General features: G+C 30.9%; 1 protein-coding gene across 1 annotated transcript; it reads right to left on the reverse strand.

Moving 5' to 3' along the window:
• Nucleotides 1-6,267: 6,267 nt before the first annotated feature.
• On the reverse strand, nucleotides 6,268-8,346 carry LOC116013001. The gene has a single exon (XM_031252666.1). The coding sequence runs from the start codon at nucleotides 8,344-8,346 to the stop codon at nucleotides 6,268-6,270; it is 2,079 nt and encodes a 692-aa protein (XP_031108526.1).
• Between the last annotated feature and the right edge of the window lie 7,847 nt (nucleotides 8,347-16,193).

Here is a 16,193-nt window from a genome sequence, read left to right on the forward strand (position 1 = left end):
GCAAATGGCAAGTTGGAATAATGGGATTAGATTCACACAAATTCAATTTTGTAATTTCTATTGACGAATCTTATTTCAGAAATCATGATGTATTATCAAGCACCATTATATTATGGCATTTGTACAAACAGTTCTTACCAGGAAATGGTTTCTCCTTTCATTTTACAATATTGTCCATATTTTTAGTGACGAGAACAATCGTCACTATTGTTTTCTGTCACTATTATTTTATTTAAGCACACTGAATAAATCAATCATTGTATAATAATTCATAAATTGCACAGAAAATATAAAATCTACTAGTTTCATCCTTAACAAAAATATTAACCAAAAAAAAAAAGAAAAAGAAAAAAGAAAGGGAAACTAGCAGCCAGCAGTCTTGATTTAGGATCTATCCAGTTTCATTTCAAGTATTTTTCTAATTTTGACTTCTTATGAATTAAAGAATTATTATATATAATTGTCAGTATATATTTCTCTGGTTTTGGGTTTGCTAGCTAATACAGCGGAATAATTAATCAACATTTGTCCGTGGCGCTCAAGGTTTACTATATATCTATCTGATACAGTAATTGTTATGGGAATTGAATCATATGCCTACGATTTACAAGTTCATTTTATTTTAGGGTAATCTCACGTAAAATTAGATATTTTGTGTTACGATTTTTATATTTATGAATTCCTCGATTAAAATCATAAACTTTAACAACTTTTTTAAAGTAAAATTAATTTTTTTAAAGAGAGATTGTTTAACAAGTAAAAAAAACAAATAAGATATTAATTAATTTATTTTATTTTTCTCATCATTCACCACAATCACAAGTAATCTCCAATCATCATACAAAGCAAGAAACACTTATTGTGGATCCATTTCAACCTCCACCAAATTCATAACTTCAATTTTTCAACATAAGATGATTAAAATGCTAAGGGGGTTGATTGAATTTAATTTTTTTTTTGTATAGTTATCTTTTGTCATTTTCACTTCCCATAATAATTAGCACACTTCACTATCCCTCTGATTTGATCCCTCAAAAAAGTAAACACACTTTATGATTTTTTATTCTTTTAAACATTGCTACGCTCTAAAAGGAAATCAATTTAAAAATACTCGAGACTAATACTACTTTTTTTTTTTTTAAAATACTATTGAACATTGCCCCCACTGAGACTTGAACCCATGACCTCCCACTTGGGAAAATCACTTCATGCCACTTGACCACAAGGCCTTTGGCAAACTAATACTACTTAATAAATATACTATTGGAATTTTTTTTAAATCAAGAATAATTAATTAATTATTACCATAAATCATGAGCTATCTATACCCATGTAATGTAAACTAGTATTTTATCCATGCGGTGTGGTCGTAGCATAAAACCACATACAAATACCCGGAGTATTCCGGGGTTATCGAACCACAGGGAAGTGGGGTATCAAGCACTAGTTACTAATTATATTCGCAAGAAGCTATTCCTACGTTCACAATGGGTGATTATCTATGGATATGCAAACAAGATAATTAAAATAAGGCAAACGGGTTTTTGTATTCAAAGAGGTAAAAGCGGGATTTTTGGGAGTTAAAGTGTTTAATCACCTAGTGCCAATCTAAAGTGAAATAATTATTTGGGTTAAACAAGTGTGGAAAATTGCCATCTAAAAGGGAAAGGTTACTCTCGTAACTCAAACCCAAAATACGGTAATTGGAATACTCACTCTCGTGAGCTATTCAAAATATATCCCTTAACCAAATTGTCCTCTCTCGAGGTACAATAGTCAAGTGCAATTGTGGGTGCTCTTTGATTCATAGACAAATCTAGCAAGGGTACAAACAATCATATGCATCTAATTACAAGTATCAATAACATAAATCACAATTGCAACACAAGCAATAAACCCAAATAGATATTTCATTAAAACAAAATAAGAACTAGGCACATAGGTTCATAAACACTTTTATACCCAAAAATCCCAAAAGGAAGTTTAGCCTAACATGGCTAAAATAGATCCAACAATTATTCAATAAAGTTCAAAATAGAAAAGAGAAAGGAAGATATTCTCCCAAATGATGCCTCCAAGCTCTTTTCTTTGATCTCCTTTCCAAAAGTTGTGATGATTTCTTCTTTGACTTTTGGAGATGATGAAGCTTCTTTTCCTTGTTCTCTTTCCCCTTTTTCTGACAAAAACCAGCAGCCAACAGGTAGGGTTTGGGGAGAAATGAAGCCTTAAATAGTGGGATCCAAAACAGGGACAAATCTGGAATTTTGTTCTGGGATGAATAGTGTCCTGGGCAGGATTCTCGACGCGTCGAGAATGTTTCTCGACGCGTCGAGAATAAAATGGCGAAATTTTTATTGCTCTCTGGAAGGTCTCGACGCGTCGAGATATATTCTCGACGCGTCGAGAATCTGCGGTGAACAGTACTTTCGGTCCCATTTTGACTTCTCAACACTTTTGATTCCTTTGCATTGCCTTTTTGCTCCCAAGTGGTTATAATGCAGCACTAAACACACCAAAGACACTCAAACCAAGCATTATACCACTTTAAATAAAATAACAAGGAAAAAGCATTGGAGATAACATTTTAATACACAATTAATTATAAAACCTAAATAAAAACACAAGTAAAATAGGTACAAATGAGAGTGTATCAAACTCCCCCACACTTAAGATCTTGCTTGTCCTCAAGCAAAATAAGAAAATAAATCACAAGTCTGGCATAAATTTTCATACTCTCTCTTGTACCTCCGGTCATACCACAAAGCCAACAAGATCCATTCCCAAGCCAACATTCAAGCACCAAAATTATTAGTTAGTGACAAACCCAGTGTGTGCACCTACTCAGTTAGGTTTATGCAGAATTTGGTATTGAGAAGAACATCCCAAAAGCTTGCCTTTCACACTCCTCTAATACAGACCTAAAAATTGCATGCAAAGATCAAGTAGGTCTTTATTGAGCTTATAACGGGGCTAGAGGTTAAGGGCTAACAAAGAAGGGGTATGGAAGATACACAAAACGGAGAGAAGTTCACAATTATTCACATTTAAAGCTAGAAGAGTTTGATGAAAACCAGGAGCATAATGCAAAGACGAAACGAAGCAATCCTAAGGAATAGTGGGGGTCAATTACAAACTCTACAAGAAAAATAAAATAAACAACTAAGCTATAATTTTCATTTTTTTTTTTTTGAATTCATAAGAACAAATTAACAAAATACATTACAAAAGATGAAGAGGACCCCCACACTTGAACTTTTCAAAGATAGGATTACTTTCAAGATAAAAGCTCCAAAAATTCTCTTCTACAAGAATATCAAAGAATAAAAGTTACATTCTCTCAAGGGCGAAAGGAAATGTTTTTGGTCAAGGGTTAAGGGTTTAATAATGAGGGTTTAACAAGAAAAACAATTCACAAAGAGGGGTTTAAGTGCTTAGCACTTAATAAACAAATAAAAAGGGACAAGGGGACACGAGGGATAATAAAAACACATCGGGTGAAAAGGTTTAAAAGGCTAGGGGTAAACAAAAATGGCCTAAATCATTTCTAAGCATGCAAGAATTAGACTACACTTGAGGAGTATTAAGGCAAGTTCTAGAACATCAACCAACACCGGAGTTCCACATAATCATTCACTAGCACAACACTAACCACTGGATTGAAAATTAGTTCAGTTTATTGGGTGATTAACAAGGATATTGGTAAGGGAATGAAGCAAGTTCAACCAAAACGATCCACAAACCCACAAGAGAGAGTAATAATAACTATGCCGACAAGTGATTCAAGCAAAAATTTGAGTCATCCAAGAAAGATCAAGAGAAAGCTAAGACAAAACGAAAAAGAAATAACATAAAATGAAATAGTCTAAACCCTCCCCCACACTTAAATTCTACATTGTCCCCAATGTAGCAAATTAAATCAAAAGAGGGGTTATGAGATACATCCCTGAAGTGTCACTGCTGATCTGCATCATCCGGTGGTGGTGGGAAATGAGGCCTGTAGTAGTCTGGAATGTACTGGGGATCCTGAAGCCATGGTGGTGGTGGTGGGAAATGAGGAGTAAAGCCTAGCGCCGCTTGATTTTGTTGATACGTAGATGTACCAACATACCAGTTTATTTCATCACTTCTCCTCATGAATTCCTCTTGCCTTGTAATGAACTGTTGCATATTGAATTGTTGAGGAATTTGAGGTTGCGCTGGCATAGGATTAGGGTCCACCATATCTGCATTTTCAGCTTGTTGACCGGCTTCTTCATCCTCCGAGTCATTGGCGGGTATTTGGCCTTGCCCATAGTGGGTCTGAACATAGTGTGGGGAGATGAAGGTAAGGGGCGTGAGCTTGATTTCTTGCTCTTCATTGATGGGAACACCTGCTAGCCTGCACAATTCAGTGATAAGAAAGGGATGGCTAAGAAAGCATCGTGATTTCCTATCTGATGACGCAATGTCACGAATGCTCTGGTTGATAATGGCTCCCACATTCATGGGATGCTGCTCCTTGATGCAGTAAGCCATGAGGACTTGATCTCTTCGAACATGCCCTTTGTGTGAATAAGGACTGAGCTTTGCTTTGATAAAGTCAAGGAGTGCACGGTCTCGTTGTCCAAAGTAATGATAATCAATATGGGCTGGCAATCCATGTGCAATGTTCCAAGTAGCTTCTGGGTGAAAGGATCTTGCAATCTCATTTAGCATCTCTCCAGTCAGTCTGCTCAACCTCAAGTCTTGATGGTAATAATCAATGGCTCTATGATCTTCAGTACCATAGTAGGCATTAATGTCTACCGTAGAAAAGCTCACTTCAACTCCCCTAACAATTGCCGTATTAGTTTGCATGCCATCACCAGCATTAGCATAAAACTCCCTGACTAGCCCAGCAAATGCATCTCCAGGTTGAGCAAGAAATGTAGGTCCCCAATTCCAATGTGCTGGAACATTTAGCAAAATCCCCCTTTCTTTTTTGATCCCCCGTGTTGAAATCCAAGTGTTGTATCTCTCACGTGCTTGGGGAGTATTGAAGATTTGGAATTGTGGCTCTTGGGGAAGTTGTTGTGCTTGTTGTGATGATTCTTCCCTTCGTCCCCTTCGTGAGTTCCTACCTTTTGGAGGCATTTTGTAACTACAACATCATAGAGTGAGAACAAGGCTTGCAAAAATCAAGTATTAGGAATTATTAAACAAAATGCAAGCTAATAAAGCAAGAATGGAGTAGCTAAGCAAAACACTCCCAATCACCTCAAGGTTAGGCAAGAAATTTTCAAAATCATCATTGGGACATTTTAACAAACACCTTGTGTGCATGATTTTGAACAAAGGTGTTAAGTGCATTCTAGCCTTCAAAATCTATCCATTTTTACACAACAAGCAACACCACCAATCATACAATCAATTATCCCAACCACCAAGCAACATTATCATCAAAAATTCAATTCCATTCAAGAATGTATCAACAAGATTCAAGACTAGTTTCTTCAAAATCAAACTAAAATCAACAAAGTAATGGATAGAAACAAGGAATTATAGCAAATTAAACACACAAGAACTAACAACCACTAACCCAAAGACATTTAAGATTCAAATTTTGAAATTTCGTGGGTTAGGGTTCATACACAAGAAAATCGAAATTATGAGCAAAATAACAAGAAATTGAAGAAGAAATGATGCAAAGATGATACCTTGATGCCTTAGAAAGAGTTTGGAGTGGATGGGAGTAGAGTTTATGGCAAAATAGTGAAGTGGAGAGTGAAGGGGGGTTTTTTTCGCAGCAGTTCGGGTAGGGAAGATGGGGAAAAATAAAACATTCGGGGATAAAAAAGGGGGTTGCCGGTTCGGGTCGCCGGGCGACCCGACGTCTCGACGCGTCGAGAGAATCTCTCGACGCGTCGAGAACGTCCAGCGCGCAATTTATTTGCGCGCTGGACGAGTTCGACGCGCGTCGAGAAATTTCTCGATGCGCGTCGAACTTAGGCAGTGAGAAATCCCTTTTTTTTTCAGCTTAGACTCCCAATTTCCTAACTCCTAACAACACCTTATCATCAAACAATGCAAAATATCACTCCAAAAATCACTTATGACACAAAACAAAGGCTCAAAGATCATCAAACATAAAACAATTAACAACTAAATATAGAAATCTAAAAAAATAAAAATAAAAATGCAAAAATTAGCACAATGCAATAACGCAATACAAACAAATTAAAAAGAACATGGGTTGCCTCCCAAGAAGCGCTCGTTTAAGGTCATGAGCTCGACCCCTTTTTTTTTCTTTCAAGTGTATGTTGGGGAACAAAGGCTAATCACCACTTTAGCCTCGATGAAGCGCTCAACAAAACTCTTGAAAGCCATAGGGTATTCTTCTATCAATGCCTTCAATTTAGAATTGTTTGCCCAATCTTTACCCTTATTTTGTAGAACTTGGCCTCCATCTTCAAACAAAAATTCATATTCTTCAATTTTTCTCACCTTAGATTCTTTCTCCAAAAGTGCAACATCACCAACTTCCTCATGTAAAATTTTTTTAAACTTTTTATGCTCATCAAAAGTTCTCTCATCAAGAGCATCAAACTCTTCACCCTTCTCCAATCTCTTGTTACCAACCTCATCAACCCGATAACATTTTTCAACAAAAGGAGATTTAGGCTCATCAAAAACATTAAATGCTACTTTCTCTTCTCCAAAGTCAAAAATTATTGATCCCTTCCTTGCATCAATTATAGCTCCAGTTGTAGCCAAGAAAGGCCGCCCTAATATGATTGGAATATACGGATCTTCTCTAATATCCATAACAACAAAATCACAAGGCACAAAATATTTATCCACTCGAACCGGGACATCCTCAAGTATTCCAATAGGGCTTTTGGTTGACCGATCGGCAAATTCAAGTGTGAGTTGAACCGGCTTTGGCTCTCCCAAATTTAACCTTTTGCAAAGAGATAGAGGCATTACATTAACACCTGCTCCTAGATCACAAAGTGATCTATTTATGGTGAACCCTCCAATGACACATGGGATAGTGAAACTCCCGGGATCCCTTAGCTTGGTAGGAAACTTTCCTTCATCATGTATTAGGGTCCGGTACTCTTGTGTCATAGCAATCATCTCTTGAGTACCAAGTTTTCTTTTTCTCGAGAGAATCTCCCTTAAAAACTTGCCGTAAGAAGGCACTTGAGTGAGTAAATCAAGCAAAGGGATAGACACATTCAAATTTTCAACCAAATTCAAGAATTTCTTCCATCTACTCTCTTTGGCTTGACATTGAAATTTTTGAGGAAATGGCAAAGGTGGTACATATTTCCTCTCCGGCTTCACTCCATCATCTTTGTTATGAACTCGTTGATTTGGGATAGAAGTGGGAGGGGTAGCTTCCTCTTTTTCAACTTCTTCTTCAATTTCTCCATTACTCCTTCCTCTTGGCATTGGCTTTTCAATTTGGAAAGATGGTTCCTCAAGTTCCTTTCCACTTCTTGTTATAATGGCATTGACATGTTCCCTTGGATTTTCAGGGTAAGCGGGCAACTTACCTGTGACTTGAGTACTAGAAGTAGAAGCTTGGTTTGCAATTTGTCTTTCCAACATTTTGTTATGAGCACCCAATTGATCCAACTTCTCTGTCAATTGCCTAAACCTCTCGTCACTCTTCATTTGAGATTTAAACATCATTTCCATCATGGCTTCCCAATTTGGTGGAGGTGAATTTTCTGAAGATTGCCTTGGTTGAGTAGTCGGGGCTTGGAATCCTTGATTTGGCATGGATTGTTGTTGTTGGCCACCTCTAAAATTTTGCTGCCCTTGGAATCCCGGTGGCGGTCCTCTATTACCAAAGTTTTGGGGATTTGCAGCCCCCATCGGCTTACTCCAAGAAAAACCGGGATGATTCCTTGGTGCGTTTGGATTGTAGACCCCTTGAGGTTGAAATGATTGTTGTTGCCTACCGTATCCTACCAAATCAACATGCTCCAAAGTAGATTGAGAACCCATATCATCATTTAAGCATTCTCCCATATTGTGTTCTCCTCCACATAATTCACACATCATGATTTGCCTTGAAAAATTGGGAGTAGTAGAAGTATAGCTCATATTTTGATTTTGGAGAGTGATTTGAGCTATCTTTTGAACCATGGATGCCATATTATCCACCTTAGCCGACAAGGCGGATATTCGATCAACATCATGAAATCCTCCCACAAGCCTTTGTGAAGATCTCTCCGAATACCAAGTTGTTCCATTTGTTGCAATCTTTTCAAGTAGTTCCTCGGCTTGAGTAGGTTCCAAAACCGTGAATGACCCTCCCGATGAAGCATCCACCAAGATCTTTGAATTATCAAGCAAACCTTCATAGAAAGCCATCATTAGATCCCATCCTTGAATACCATGATGAGGGCATTGCCTTTTAAATTTATATGCATTAATGTAGTCCCTAACTATATTACATAGACAAATTTTTAAATATTTTTGAATTTTTAATTAAGATTATGAGTTTAGATATATTTTAAAATAAATTTTTTATAAGTAATCATTGTAGTAATTAACGTGTATAATTACACCAGTAATCACATTTCTATAAAAAATGTGTATATATTTTCACATTGTACAAAATACTATAAATATAGTATATGTCTACATAAATGGATAAAAAGAGAAATGGATAATTTTTTTTTATTATATAGATATTGATAAATATTATATACTCCGTAATTTTTTCCTTGCATGAAAAAACATTCTTATTTTAAAAGTTTACATTGATATTTGAGTTTGTGTCAAAATCTACTTTGGTGATATTTTAAACTTTGAGTAACACTTGTGCAAGACCGTCTTACAAGTCTCAATCCATAAGACGGATTGGATCTTTGATTAATGGATCAAATATTTGATTAATGAGTTGGATCTTTTTGACCTCATTAATTAAAGATACGACCCGTCTCACGGATTGAGGCCATGAGACGGTTACACACAAGTTTTTGCCACTTTTGTTTGTTATCATAAATAGTAATGGATGTTTGGAAACCATTTAGTTTTGTTTCTAAATATTTTCAAACCCATAAATGTAAAACAATCAAAACATCTCTAGATCACCATTTAAATAATAGGTCCATAATAGACCTATGATATGTTTTTAACTAATTTATTGAAAGTTTATTTCTTTTAGTTCTATTATCTCTTATTATTCTTCATTTTAAATTGATAGATCTCGAGATGATGCATCATTCTTAAATATGTGAATTTCAATTAATTTAATAACATTATATTTAAATGTGAGACATTTACCCAGTATAATTTTTTTTTTTTAACTTCGCAAATGTAAGTTAGTTCAATTAGTTTATTTTTATGTTAGTTTTTCTTCAGTTATGTTATTAACGTAAATTAATTTGTTTTGGACTCATAATATTTAAATAATAACTATTATTTTAGATTTGTAAATTTTTATAATTTATGATATTTTATAAAATTTGTTTACAGCATTTGTAGTACAAAACCTTTAAATTAATGCAATAATACTTATATTTGTTATTAGTAGAATGTTAAAATCACAATAATGATATATCATAACAGATACTACATTGTAACAGAGTCAGTAGTACTAAAAAAAAAAAAAGATATATTTTACCTTTCACATTTTTAAACTTTGAAAACCAACATCATTTATGTAGGAAGAAATTTATATATAGTAGTAATACTATTGTTGTTAGTTTTAAAAGTTAGATGAAGTAAACAAATTGACATGGAACAATTTTTTTTGGGCGAACTTTTGACATGCAACAATAATTCAATATGTATATATCTATTATAGTTATTATTTTCGAATCAAATTAAATTATTTTAATTTTAACAATTTTAATTAAAATTCAAATATAAAACAAATGAAATTAAAAATATCTGTAATAAAAAAATACTAAATTGAATAGAAGATTTCAATTTTATCTTATTAGAAAAAATTAAATTTGACATATCTATTTTGATTTAGAATTTTTTAAATTTTAATAAAATATATATTTTTCCTTTTTATAAATTCTATTTCCATTAAATTATCATATTATTATTATTTAATGACTTTAAAAATGATACAGATCTATATATATAGCAATATAATAATGAAAAATAGAATTATAAATAACAATGAGATTTATTTTTGTTTTATTTTGAACCAAAGTTTAGTTTTATGCTCATGAAAAGTTTATAAAAGAATTATTTCAATTGTCGTACGTAATTAGGTTGATTTAATATAATTGTATGTTTATTTAATACATAAAAATAAAAATACCAATATTGGTGTTATTTAAAATTTTTATTTAGAACTTTATAATGATATATATTTTTTATATATTAATTTTAGGGAAAATGACACTTTTTCCCCCTATGTTATGTGCATATAGCACTTTTTCCCCCTATGTTATTAAAGTGACAGTTTTTCCCCCTGAAATGTTAAGTTGACATTTTTACCCTTAAAAATAATTATTTCATTATTTTTCTTCTCCAACAAATTATTACGTATATGTATGGATGATCACGATTCGGTTCGAACCTAACCAAACACTGTAGCAATATACGGAAATATTATGGATGGTTCTGGTTACGATTCACAATCGAAAAAATAAAATTAAATAATTGTTGAACCGTGAACCGGAACTGAACCACAGTTATATATAGTGAAAATGATCAAACACTTATTTGATAAATCAGTACGGTTCGGATCCAATTTTGATTTTGAACCGCCAATCAAAACTTATTTATTTATTTTTATAATTTTATTTCTTATTTAAAAATAGTCTAAATTTAACAATTATTTTATTTTATTTTTTCGGTTCTGAATCGTAACCGTAACCGTCCATACTTTTTAAGTTCAATTGCTACGGTGTTCGATTAGGTTTGTATCTAACCGTAATCTTCCATACATATTAGTAATATAATTGGTTGAAGAATACAAATAAATGAAATAGTTATTTTTAAGGGCAAAAATGACAATTTAACATTTCAGGGAGAAAAACTACCACTTTTAAAATAACTAAGGGGGGAAAACTGCCACTTTGATAACTCAGGGGGAAAAAGTGCTATATGCACATAACTTAGGGGGAAAAAGTGCCATTTTCCCTTAATTTTATTTGTATATAAAAAAATGAAACTTAAGTTGAAAAAATATACTGAGTATTAGTTTAGTGTACCTTAAAGTAGGCCATGATTCGTGGTTGAATAAATGTTTTAGGCCATCATTACTATAAATTAAATTAATCATTTTTTAGGATGGACGGAAAAACAACACTCCTGTTTTAATATATATTTTTTTATGTAAGTCTATGTTAATTTTAATTATATATTGCAATAGTATTGTAAAAAATCAATCTACAACATTTTAAAAATTAACCAGTATCATATTAAAAATGAATATAATATAGTGATTTAATATAATTGTATGTTAATTTAATACATTAAAATAAAATATTAATATAGGTGTTATTTAACAGTTTTTAATTAGAACTTTTTTAATAATATATTTTTTATATATTAATTTTATTTGTATTCAAAAAAAAAATATATATTAATTTTATTTGTATATAAAAATAAAAACTGAACTTAAGTTGAAAAAGAATATACTGAGTATTAGTTTAGTGTACCTTAAAATAGACAATGATTCATAGTATAATAAATATTTTAGGTAATCACTACTATAAATTAAATTAACATATATAGCATTGTTGTAATTATTTAATTAGGTAAAAATGATTGTAATTTCAAATTTCAAAACAAAAGTATTTTTTTAGGATGAGCGTTAAAATAACACTTTTGTTTTAATATATATATATATATATATATATATATATATATATATATATATATATATATATATATATATATATATATATATATATATANTATATATATATATATATATATATATAGAAATTGCGTACATTAACATAATATAGTAGTATTTTTTTTGCATACTATAATATACATCATATAGTAATTTGATTGTTTATGAATATAAAATAAAAAAAATGCGCAAGATTAATATATTTTGAACCTTAATTGAATTGCATGGTATATTATCATGAGAGGAATTTAATTACGTACATTAACATAATATAGTAATTTTTTTTAATACTAAAATATATATCATATAGTAATTTGATTGTTTACGAATATAAAATAAAAAAAATACGCAAGACTAAAATATTTTGAACCATAATTGAATTGCATGGGATATTATCATGAGAGGAATTTAATTACGTACATTAACATAATATAGTAATATTTTTTTAATACAATAATATACATCATATAGTAATTTGATTGTTGGAATTTTTTTTTGAATATTATCATGAGAGGAATTTAATTACGTACATTAACATAATATAGTAATATTTTTTTGGAATACTATAATATACATCATATAGTAATTTGATTGTTGACTTTTGTTTTTGAATATTATCATGAGAGGAATTTAATTACGTACGTTAACATAATATAATAATATTATTTTTTGAATACTATAGTATACATCGTATAGTAATCTATATATATATATATATATATATATATATATATATATTAAAAATACGCAAGGTTAAACTATTTTGTTTAAGGAATCCATACAAAATTGAATTGAATATAATATTTCATTAATTTCTGTGTATAATAAGGAATGGAATCATATTTTGAATATTTTGTCAATTTTAGCCATAAATAAGGAATGATAAGAAAGGCTAGAATTTCTGATAAGAAATTATTATATAATATTATGTTGACCGATTTCAAATTATTTGGACTAAAATGAGCGGGAAAGCTAGCACTTCTGTTTTAATATATATATAGATGAAATAGTGTGTGTCTCTTCTAACTTGATTATAAATTTTGAAGATAAAAACATGATTAGTCTCATCGTGTGGAGTCGTCCTAGTGCATTCTAACAAATAAAACCTATCCTATGAAAAAAAATAATGAGCTATCTATTATAACAAAATCAAAGATAATTGGAATAATGATACAAGTTTATCTTTGAAGAGGATTGATTGAGGAGCACTTTACTCAATTATATTAGAGTCATGAGTACAATGATTCCCTCCATCTAATAATTATTATTAGTAGACTAATTATATATAATCCTATTGCGTGTATTGCAATTTGCAAGGCCGTCTGATAAATAATAAGCATCCCCCCCCCCCCCCCCCCCCCCCCCCCCCCCTTTTTTTTTTTTTTTTTTTTGAGTACGCATTTTCCCTTATTTATTTTGCTTTTCAATTTCTCTCATTTATTCTTCCTTTTCTTTATTCACACACATATGGATTAAAGGGAGGGGTAACCTCCAGGCTCCCGCTGTGAAGTCTATGCTCAATAACTCATTCTCCGCTAATATAGGATACGCATGATATCGTGTTGCACAAGTTCATAACTTATAAGCGAAGGTTAATTGGTCAAAACGCTTCATATATATATATATATATATATATATATATACTCTTCTTCTCTCCGAGTGCCATCTTGCTTTTGTATAGTGTCTCCTCTTAGTCTTTGATTTAAAAATAATAATAAAATTCAACAAATATAATATAATTCAATTTTGTTAAGTGTTAACTAGAATTTTTTTAAGGTGTTGCGTTATTTTCTTCTCTTCTCATTCTCCCAAATTTTTCTTACATTTATTTTTTAAATTTACCATTTTATCTTTTGAAAATTACTCAATTTATTTAACATATGTTACAAATGTTTAAAAATGGTTGTCAATTTAATGATTTTTTTTTTACATTAATGACGACTTCTAATAGTAATTTTTTTTTTCCATAGTTGCAGTTATATATAATAGTATATTTACATTGCAAAGAATCTCAAAAACAATATTGAATGAATTTTTTAGCAACAAAAAAAAAAAATTTGTTTTCCAAAATAAAAAATAAAAAAAATCAACCGATATTTTATATCTTGCAAGTTGGAATATAGATATATCATATTTGCTAAAATTTTTTATCAATATTATTTTTGAGAGTCATTGGTATGTAAATATACTGTACTACTCGTATTTTAACTACAGTTATGAATTTTTTCCCCAAAAAATCATTAACAAAAAAGGATAAACAAATATTATATTAAATTAACAATCATTTTTAAACTGTTGTAACATATGTTAATAGAATTTAATAATTTTTAAAAAGATAAAGGCATGCATTTAGAAAATAAGTACAGTATAAAAAGTACAATAAAGAAAACATAATGTCTAATTTATAAATACAATTTATACTATCAACAATTTTTTTTTTTTATTTCAGTTAAGATTTCACAAGATTGATTTTTGTTATATTTATTAGATATATAGATTATAAACTAATAAAAAGATAGAAACACTTATAATCTCTTTCAACACCTACGACACTCCACAATTATTACCTGAAATTTGTATTTTTTGAAATGATGGTTTATTTGAAATTTTGGATGGCACAACATCAGCACAAATTGCCATAATAATATCACCAGAATTCCCAAACAATTGTGCTTTTACGTCATATTCCAATCACAGAAATTCGTTCGTACATCATATATATTCGTATTGGATATTTTTTCAAGTTGACAGGTGTTGAGTCGTAATCAAGTATCGTCCCTTTTATTTTCTTCAATCAAAATTGGTTTTGTTGCCTTATTAAATTAGAATTAATTACCAAAATGGCCTTTGCCTATAACCATATTTCTAATTTGGTCCTTAATTAATAATCTTTTGAAACAAAAATTTCTAAAACCACACTATCAGTCAATTGCAATTTTAATTTTAATTTTAAGTATTACTTAATTTACTAGGTATCTTGTGATTTAATGAAATCATTAATTCTTATAAGGAATGTTTTATGTTCGAATTTCATTTAGATTAGGATTGACATATTTGTTGCTCACAAGTCACAATGAGTCTAAAACCAAACTTCTATTGAGATTTCTCATCTATTAGATCAATGTCTGGTGTTGTTTTTTTCTAATTTATTAATAGTTACAGAGTAGTATGTTAATTATAATTGATTTCTTTGTTCAACTAATATTAGTTATGATATTAATGTTACTTTATAAAGTTTCTCAAATTTGGTTACCCGAGCAGAAAAAGCAAAACTCCATTTTTAAACTAGTAAAGAGGCTTCACTGCAAATGACTAAAAAGGAGAGAAAAATATTAAATTGGGGAGTGTGTTTTTGAATGATTTCAAAATAAAGTCCAATTGAATTAATAATACAATTGTCATGAGTGAGTTCATGGTTCAAAATGTAGTCCAATAAAATTTTAAAATCTAGGTTATAAGAAGAAAAAGAATAATAATACATAAAATTATTCTTTTCTTTTTCCTTATAAAAATCTTTCTTTGGAAGGTCCCTGTAATGCCATGTCAATTGGAAAAAAGAAAAAATCTTCGTCACAAGAAGACTATTTAATGAAGGCCACTCCCTATTCTTGTATTCTAGTTATATTCAATAGGAGAAGAGGGAGTGGCACAACCGCACAAGTGCACAACACTGCAAGATCTCTATGTATTCTAGTTAACTTGTCGGCCTTTGTCTCCTTGGGCCGTTGGTCCTTTTGTTCTTGTATTGTGAGTTGGGTTGAAGAGATTTGGATCCTCTCTGGCTAAGTGACATTTAGTTAGGTGTAGGGATGACCACGGTTGGAACCGGAACTGCCGGTTCCGGTTCCAAACCGGAAAATTTAAAAAAAAAATTTTAATTATTATTTATTATTTAGTTAAAGTTTAATTATTATTTGATTAAAGTTTACACTTTAAAAAGCATTTTAAAATTCAATTATAACAATTTTTTTTAAATATAGTTTAACTTTGAAGTTTAAATATTTAATATAACTATTTTAAACACATTTTAGAATGAAAACTTTTCAACAAAAAATATTAATTGTTAAATTTGGACAATTTTAAAAATTTTAAAAAATTACAAATAAAAATTTAAAAAACCCGGTTCGAACCGGAACCGCCGGTTCCAAACCGTACTTGGAACCGTACCTGGAAGGTTCGGTTCCGGTTCCGAATCGGAACCGAACCTTAGTCATGACTAGTTAGGTGGGCCTTTGGTCAATGGGAAAAAGCATATTAGCCCTAGCTTAGGCCTTCTGACTACTCAAATCAATAGTTATTGCGTAGACTGTGGTTAACACAGCTGTGTAAATCATAGTTCAAAATCAGTATCGCTTTGAGCAGTTTTTTTTTTTTTTTTTTTTTTTTT

This window comes from Ipomoea triloba, chromosome 3, assembly GCF_003576645.1.
Source record: "Ipomoea triloba cultivar NCNSP0323 chromosome 3, ASM357664v1".
Taxonomy (NCBI): Eukaryota; Viridiplantae; Streptophyta; class Magnoliopsida; order Solanales; family Convolvulaceae; genus Ipomoea; species Ipomoea triloba.